The sequence below is a fragment of the Culex quinquefasciatus genome, chromosome 3 (assembly GCF_015732765.1).
Source record: "Culex quinquefasciatus strain JHB chromosome 3, VPISU_Cqui_1.0_pri_paternal, whole genome shotgun sequence".
Classification (NCBI taxonomy): domain Eukaryota; kingdom Metazoa; phylum Arthropoda; class Insecta; order Diptera; family Culicidae; genus Culex; species Culex quinquefasciatus.
The window spans coordinates 191,542,497-191,551,349 of record NC_051863.1 but is presented as its reverse complement, the minus strand read 5'-3'; the positions used below and the strand labels follow the sequence as shown (position 1 = coordinate 191,551,349).

Sequence of the window (8,853 nt, the reverse complement as noted above, 5' to 3'; positions counted from 1 at the left end):
ATACATAATTTCAAAAACTGCAAAACTTTCAAAAATTAAAAACAAACTACAAAAAAATAAACTAAGGCGTCATCCATAAAGTATGTCACGCTTTAGGGGGGAGGGGGGGTCTGAGCAAGTGTGACATTGCGTGTTATAAGTATAGGAAAAGCGTGACAAAGGGGGGGAGGGGGGTAAATTTTGGCTGATTTTAGCGTGACGTACTTTATGGATGAAGCCTAAATGAAATTTAACTTGTTTCCAAATTTACTTATTAAACTATTTCTTAAAATACAACATTTCCGGAGTTTTTTTTTTTTTTTTTGAAAGGACAAATAAACCAAATTTCCAGTTTTTGCTTTTTGGGTGTTTTTGAAACCGCTCTTAGGTCAGGGGTATTAAAAAAACACCCAAAAAGCAAAAACATTTTTTATTTAAGGATCTAAAAACTAAAAACAAACTGCAAAATTAACAATAACTACAAAAATTACCAAACATTTTGTAAATTTCAAAAAATGTTAAGAGCGAGTTTTTCACCAATGTGTAACAGGTCGTATCGAGGTGCTCCGATTTAGATGAAACTTGTCTATACATGCCAAATATGAGCTCTCTACGACAAAGGGAAGTGGGGTAAAACGCGAGGTAAAACGGGCTTTGAAATTTTAGGTCGAAAAACATAAAAAAAATCTTAAAATTGCTCGCATTTCCGTAAAACTTCATCAATTCCAACTCTCTTAGATACATTCGTAAGGTCTTAAGCGTCTTAAGAAGCACTTCAAAATGTGCCATAGAAATCCAGGATTGGTTTGACTTTTTCGCATAGCTTTAGCACCTGACCGGTGCAAACTACGTTGTTAAGATTTCGGATTGAGTAATGTTCAAAACAGCAAAAATTTCCCCTCCGCAAATGGGTGTTTTATTTCACAAATGAAACGATCGACAGAGAAGTTCATAATTTTAGAGAAAGAAAAAAAAAACATAATCTTACCATAAAGTGGAAAGTGTGTAAAACTTCAAAGTTTTATCCTAATTTTAGCACGCAAACCGTTTCCGTGTCGTCCAAATTAAATGATCTTAATAATTACACGCGTGTAAGTGAGTGTAAAATCTAAAGAATGAAATGCCCCCACGCTCTACTTGTTCCGGTCGGCCTTGGCCCGTTCCTCGGCCTTGGCCAGCATCACCTTGAGGTAGCCCTTGATGCAGTTCCTGATCTGCGTGAGAAAGCAGGTCTCTATAAACACGCGCAACGCTCCGTTCTTGCGCTGCTGGTCCGGAATGTGCAGCTCGATGGCGTCGTCGTTGGTTTTGAAGAGGTCCACGCGACAGTTGAACACCAGCGGACGATTCGCCTGCCAGCGCGCCTTGCTGATGGCGATTTCGTTCTCGAGCTCTTCCTCGTTGGAGATTTGCAGGCGCGGCCGCTTGAAGATGACCTGCCGCTCGCTCACCATCTGGAACGTCCGGATGTCGTCCTGTTTGACGCTCGGGGGGATGCCCGAGCAGCGATCGGCGTCTTTAAGGGGTTCCACTTTGAGGAGATAGATTTTGCTCAGAATGTCCTCGATAAAGTCGAGCAAACAGTCGGCCCACATGTCCTTGATTTGGCGCTCGGTGATGATGGCGTCCTTGTCGGTGTTTCGGACGAGCAGAATCTGCCGCACCATGAACAGCTCGTACTCGATGGGGAGCAACCGGCAGATTCGCCAGTGCTTGCCGTTATCTTCCGTCGGGGATGGAGTTTCTCCGCCGTTGCCGGTGGCGTTGTTGTTCGTTGTGCCGTTCTTGGGCCGTGGAACGTTCTTCGGTGGCTTGCTGAACTTCTTGGTTTTGGTGAAGACCTCTTCCAGAACCTTGGCGAACGGTTCCTGGATCGTGGCGAGGCACACTTCGTGGGCCGTTTTGAAGCTGAGCTTGAACTGCTCAAAGTGCTGGGCAGAGTTCAGCACGCCGCCCACGTTCATGTTGAGCTCGAACGGGTCTTGGATGTGGAGCAACGTGCCGTAGTTGAACTGCGGGAACTGTTGCTGTTCGGCCCGGTAGTACGGCTGCAGTTCTCGCACCTTTTGCTGTTTCATTTCATCGACGGTGACTCGGCGGCCGACGTACGGCGAAATCAGGTACTTGTCGTACTCGAATGTTGCGTAGTACTTGAAGAAGGCCGTCAGAAGCTGACGGATCGACTCGCGGTTCATCGACTGAAAGATGATCTCACGCGGATAGCCCAGGTTCCACGGCCCATAGTTGACCCGCGGGATGCCCTTCTGGAGATCCTGCACAGACGGCAGCAGAGGTAGCTTCTTCGTTTGCAGGTAAAAGATTAGCATCATTATAATACAATAGGTGTTCATCTGGCGGTGGTTCGTCAACAGGAAGGCACATTTGGCCCAGAATTTGATGATGATCGCAAGTTTGTGGATGCGCGAGTCGAACTTGGTCAACGCGTAGATAAACTTGCTGTTGTAGCACCCGCGGGCGTTGCTAAAGTTAATGTCGCAGGTCAGATTGGTCGGACCGTGAACGGCCCGCAGCAGCGGAACTTTCGCTCCGATAATCTTCACCAAAGTGTGGAACGTTTTGTCACGCATCATCCGCGAATGAATCACGTGAATCAGCTTCGTTTGGTCATTCCGGTTCTCGCTGTTTCGCTCGTAGTGCACGTAAAAGTCCAGATCCGAATCACGGAACGCCAACCCGGACTTGATCGACCCAAAATCGTACACGCAATAACTGTTGTTCGGAAACGCCAGCACCCGGTCCAGATCCTTCTTAACCTTGTTCAACGCCATCTCAATCTCATGCTGCGACGGTTGCAACGTATTGATCAGCGTCCTCATCGCTTCCAGCTCGTTCTTAACCTCCAACGCGCGCAACGCACTCAGCACCGGTTCCAGCAAGAACTTTAACTTCTCCGCGTCCAACTCTTCCTCGCTCGGACCACCCTTCTTGTTCGCGCTGCCCCGTTTCGTCGAGTGCTTCCGCTTGCGATTCCTCGTCGGAGTTTGCTGCTGTTGCTGCTGCTGTTGTTGCTGGTCCCCCTGTTGGTCCTTGGAACCCTCCCCAGACGTTTGCGCCTCCTCCTCCTCCTCCTCATCGTCGTCCCCGCTGTCGTCCTGACTGTCGATGGCCACCACCGCCACCGGAGTCTCCGACTCGGAACGGGGCCGTGAAGGTCCAGGCTGCTGGTCGTCGTCGGCCATCGCGATGTTGCTGCTGTTGATTTCGAAACACCAGCGAAAGTGAGTAAACAAAGCAAAAGTGGAGAAGAAAGCGAAACCTACCTGGCGAGAGGGAACTGCTTTTCACGGAACGGAATTCAAATTTCTGGTGCAGATTTCGATGGGGATGCAGGCAAACACACTATCGCGATGGCTCCAACGCTGATTAACTAAATTTAAGCGATTTTTGTGCGATTTAAACTTGCGCTTTCGAGTTGTTAACAAAGAACATGGAGAAACACTTGAAACGCCATCACCACACGCAAAACGGACATTAGGTATAAATTCCTAATTTTTAGTATTTTTTGCGACATGGCCTTTGCATAATGGCATAATGCATACACAGCTGAACCAACTTATATATTTTTTATCGATTGGAATTTAATCATAAAATCAAATTTTGATTTGATCGCGATATAATTTATAAAAATTTCAATTGGGTTCTAAAATAATGCTTATATTATTGCTGATATTATTCATACAGCGATAAAGCTTATTCTTCTGAGTACAATGATCTTTGTACGACCACAAAGAGTTTAAAATGGATTTTTAAATCAATTTTGAAAAATTAACCTCACGGTCCTTGTTGAAAAAAGGTCCTACTTTTTTTAATGGTTTGTATATCTAAAAAATGTTGTCCTGTCAACTTTTTTTAATTGCACCAAAATAAAAAATATAAATCAGGAATGATTTTTAAGTGTGTTTTTAATCGTTGTACGTCCAAATTTGCATGACAGCCTCAGTTTTTGTCCAAAACGTGAAATACAACTCAAATATAAAAAATACCCAAATCACTTATTTCTAAGTAAGTTTAGTTTAGAGGAAATCTGACTGATTTTGAACGTGCACGTAATTTGGTTCAAAATTAAGCTTAAATTTGAGATAGTATTGTTCACAACAAATCGATTTCAAAAAATTAACTTTTCGGCCCTTCTTGACAGAAATGTTTCTACTTGACGACTCGTTCCAATGGTCCATCTAATCCATCGAAATAAAATTGCCTAGTATTTTTTTTTGCATTAAAATGAAAAAAAGGTCAACCAGTAACACCGATCAACAAAATTTCTGCGCAGGCTCAACTGGAGGGGAATTTTTGGGTCTTCACAAACGCGCGCACTTTGAATTTTTCAAAAAAGTTTAGATAGGGCCGAATGATTTTTCTCTGTTCGCTACTCCCACATATTGCATGCATTTTTTGCTTGTATGCAACAGCGTCGGACCACCGATCGAGTTGAGCCTGCAAAGTCATTTTTGTGAGGTCAGTGTAGGGTAGGGTAGTCATCAATGAGACACTTTTGGTTTTCAACTTTCAACGATTTTTCTAATTTTTTCATTAGCATGTTTTAAAGAGCTTTTAGTTGCATTATCTTTCTTTTAATGTGTTTTAACATTGACCAAAATATGAGATCAATCCGACATCTACAGCCAGAGTTATTCAACTGTCTCATTGTAGACGCACTTGGCAGGAACAATGAGACAGCTGGGGAACAATGAGACACTTTACGAAAATCAACATTTTTCTAGCAAAACATCATGTTTTTGTATTTTTCCATTGCAGGTGACTTGCCTTGAACATTTTAGAGCAATTTTGCCAACATGAAACTTTTAATAACAAAAGTTACACTAAAAAGTATTGGAATTTTGTAAAATCCATATATTAATACCAAATAACTTAGTATTTTTGGTTAAATGAAGTTTAAACTCTATAAATATGCCAAAAATCCCTTTAAATTCATGTTTTGAAAGATTTCCATCGATTTTAAAAAGTTTATTGAAGAAAAATCAAAGTGTCTCATTGTTACCCATGGCCTGAAATGAGTGGGGAACAATGAGACAGCCCTGGATTCTGGGTATATTCTAAATTTTGGCCAAATCTAATGAAAGGACATTGTAGCCCAACTTAATCCCTATGGAACGTCGAAAGAAATTTGAAGAAATATTAGTTTTGGTGTATATGGCAGCCTACGAGCGAAAAAGTATTTTTTGTCCATAATTTACTTTTACACCCCATAATCAAACAGTTATGAATTACTTTTCAAGGGAGCGTCCATAACCAAAGCCACTAATATGGCAGACGTGTATCCAGTAGACACACCTTTCCCCAAATATGAGCCTGATTGGTTGAAACTACGACTTGTGAGAGCCATTTTATCATTGTTCCCCGTGTCTCATTGATGACTACTCTACCCTAATGAATAATGTTTTATTATGACTAAAAAACTTGAATCATCTGATAAAAATACAAAATTTTCGTCTATGGCTCTGAATTTGTCATAATACAGATAAAAGACTGATTTATTTTTAGGAAAATACTGATATCCCATAAAAAAAATCAGGCATCGTTGATCATAGCATTAAAGAAGTTAACTACGGAGATCGGCAGGAAAGCGCTCAAGGAGAGTTGCGAGTTTATTTTCGAGACCCCCTCGCAAAAAATGTTAAAAATTCCCAAAAATTAAAAATTTAAAATCCAAAAATTCTAAAATTAAAAAAATCTTCAAAAACTCCAATGTTTTGAAATTAAAATTTCTTCAATTCAAAATTGCTATTTTTTCAATTCCTGTATATGAAACAATTTGAAATCTCGAAATTCAGGGAAACAAATTTTAAACAATTTGTTTATACAATTCTTGAAATTTTTAATTCCTGAATGCCAATTTCAGCGGTCGTGTTAAATTACAGAAAATCATAGATATTCTTTTTATAATGATAAAAATTTCGATTATCCGTGGTGAAACTTTGACGAGGACTTCGAACATTTTGTATTTTATTATATAAAATATTTTAAAAAACGTCAAATTCTTGAATTTTGGAATTCAAAATTTTTATATATCTGATATATTGATTTAATCAAAATATTCAGATTTTATCAAAATTATTATGTAATTTTATTTTTATTATTTCAAATTGCAATTTTATGATTGTGGCATTTTATTTTTTTCATTTTTTTTGTCTTTTTTCTTAAATTTTTAATTTTAAATACATTTTGAACTAGTAAAACTTTAAATTCGATTTTAGATTTTTTTTAATTCCAAATTGGGTACTAAAGCCCTATGTCAATTTTTATGTACAATGGTAAAAAACACGATTAAAAACCATTTCTGATCACTTTTTTCATTTTAGTGCAAAATTTTTTTTTGACAAGGCAACATTTTTTCGATGGATCAACTTGGGATCAACTATGGTCCCCTTGGAACGAGCTGTCAAGTAGGAGCTTTGCTGTCAAGAAGGACTGCGAGGTTAAATTTTCAAAATTGATTTAAAAATCCATTTTAAACATTTTGTAGTCGTACAAAGGGTCATTGTACTCAGAAAAATAAGCTTTTTCGCTGTAAACAATAATATCAGCAATCTAAGCTTCATTTTAGGACCCAATTGTTTTAGAATTTTTCAGTTTTAAAATTTCGGATTGAATTATAATTCCACAATTTAAAATTGTGGGGTTTTTTCAATTTGTTAAATTATGGAAGCCTAATATTTTTGAATTTTCTCTTATAAATTCGTGTTTTATAATTTTATTTTTTTTTTTATATTTGTATTTTGAAATTTGTAAATAGCTGAATTTGCATGTTAAGCAATGTTGGAGATTTTGATTTTTTAACTTTGTATTCTTGAAATTTTTATGATTAATGTAAGGTTTTTTTCCATTTGGTTTACTTTATTTTGACGGTTGTCTACGCTCCATATAAAAAGATTTTTTGAAAAAAGGGTTCACTTGGTTTATGGATGGTTTTAATCAATATTTTTCTCTAAAATAATCTTAATTTTCATGACTTTGTACGAGTTTAAGGGAAATACAGATATTTAAACATTAAAAAAACTTTTTTTGTCATCAACTTTACCACAAAATATGAATTTTATTCATATCAGTAAACAATCCAATCGAATAATCACTTATCCTTCCATTTCCAACCGCCGCATTTCGTCCAGTTCTTTTTGCTGCCAGTTTTCGTCCTCGTAGCTTCCGTCCAACTCCTGCCCGGTTCCACCGCTGCTGCTACAATACTCCTCGCCATCCTCGTCCATTCCGGTCAGCCGGTTGTTGTTCCGCTTGGCGCGTCGTTTTGCCAGCTTCGCGTCGAAGTCGTCCATGTACGCGCGGGGTCCTTGCGGGCCATAACCCTCCGGAACGTTGCCCAAATAGCGACTGTTGAGCGATTGGCGCCACTCTTCACCGAGCACGTCCGGAACCATGAAGGGGAAGAGCCACGTGACGAGGGGCGTTCGTCCATAGATGTAGTTTGATTCCTTGTGGTAGAAGAGAAGACCGTCGAGTTTGGTGGCCGGATCGGGGAAGGCTGGAAATCGGGACAGGCAGTCGACGATTTGGGCGGGATTTTTGAAGTCGTACGCCTGGAGAAGCTGTAATTGCCAGCAGGCTTGTTTGAGTGTGCAGAACTTTTTCTGCAGATCGTCCTCTTCCATTTTGGAGCGCAACCAGAGGAACCGAAACTGGCAGTCGCAGTGGACCAGGTCCATTTCGTTGTACACGAGCATGTCAATCGCGTAAAACGTTCGGTTCTCCTTGACCAGGAAGCAGTCCAGCACGGTTACGCGTTGGCGTTTGCCAAGTCCTGTCGCGAACCTCGTAATCGATCGTCCCTCTTTGTCGTAGGCCACGGCCAGTCCCTTGCGGATGACGACAAGGCAGCGCGTTCCGGAGGGACACGGAACCATGAACCAGTTGTCCAGATCTTCCGGTCGTTCGTACATCCATTCGGAGAGTTGAACCTTATCCCGATACAGTTTGCTGTACCAAATCTTGGGCCGACTTCGCCGGTGAACCGCATCGGAACAGTCAGAGTCGGTGCTCTGTTCGGCTTCGATGAGTTCCAACAGGCCGGGGCGACCGGCGTCGAGCTCGGATTGGCGGTAAAGTTTCTGCTCTTCCAGCAGGGTTCGACGACGCTCGCATTGTTGCTCCTCTTTGCGGGACTTGTTCTTGTACAGATCGGTAAAGCGGGACACGCTGTCGGAATCGGAGTCGGTCATTTTCTGAAATGTTGCAAGAATACAAACTTAATAAAGATTGTTTTGAAAGTTAGGATGAACTTGAGCTACACTTACCTAATTTATTCCTTTTTAAATTTTGATGAATAAAACAATCCAGTTTTTAAGGAATCAAAAAACATTTTTTTCAGCCTTGTTCATTCGCAGCTGTTGTTTGTAAACATGTTTAAAAATGGGTTTATCACATTTGGCATAAAGTCATTTGACATAACACCCTCCTTTGGTATAGAGCTTTATGACGTTTCGCGTACACACACTAGCGCACCATTTGATTTTGCTTTCCGGACAAAATTTAACCTCAATCTTTTTCGTGTACGTACACGCAATACATGCGCACGTAGATTACTCTATACACTCAACCCCTGATCTGCCGTTTTACGGCGATATGATGTATACGCCATTTTGGACATTTTCAATTTTATTGTACAGTCTGATAAAGAATCTTAAAAGCTACCTCCTGACGAAAGAATTTTTCAAAAAACTGCTCTGGGGCCCATTTCATTAAGCAAACAAACAATGATGTATACGCCAATTTTACTCGTCATGATGTATGTATACATTCACGCAGAAAAATAAGGCATATTTGAATCAACAAAACATTTTGTTGATTTGAAAATCATGATTTTTGTTGAATCAACGCTAAACG

At 40.2% G+C, this 8,853-nt stretch overlaps 2 protein-coding genes across 2 annotated transcripts; both read right to left on the bottom strand.

Annotated features, from left to right (window-relative positions):
- Window positions 1-872: 872 nt before the first annotated feature.
- LOC6031062 (speckle targeted PIP5K1A-regulated poly(A) polymerase) lies at window positions 873-3,462 on the bottom strand. Its single transcript, XM_038263933.1, has 2 exons — window positions 3,261-3,462; window positions 873-3,192 (listed from the first exon to the last, which is right to left on the bottom strand). Exon 2 carries the CDS (start codon window positions 3,177-3,179, stop codon window positions 1,113-1,115), a length of 2,067 nt encoding a protein of 688 aa, XP_038119861.1. The 5' UTR covers window positions 3,180-3,192; window positions 3,261-3,462; the 3' UTR covers window positions 873-1,112.
- Window positions 3,463-7,018: 3,556 nt separating this feature from the next.
- Window positions 7,019-8,399, bottom strand: LOC119770544 (snurportin-1). The gene is made up of 2 exons (XM_038265596.1): window positions 8,265-8,399; window positions 7,019-8,192 (listed from the first exon to the last, which is right to left on the bottom strand). The coding sequence occupies exon 2, from the start codon at window positions 8,187-8,189 to the stop codon at window positions 7,092-7,094; it is 1,098 nt and encodes a 365-aa protein (XP_038121524.1). The 5' UTR covers window positions 8,190-8,192; window positions 8,265-8,399; the 3' UTR covers window positions 7,019-7,091.
- Between the last annotated feature and the right edge of the window lie 454 nt (window positions 8,400-8,853).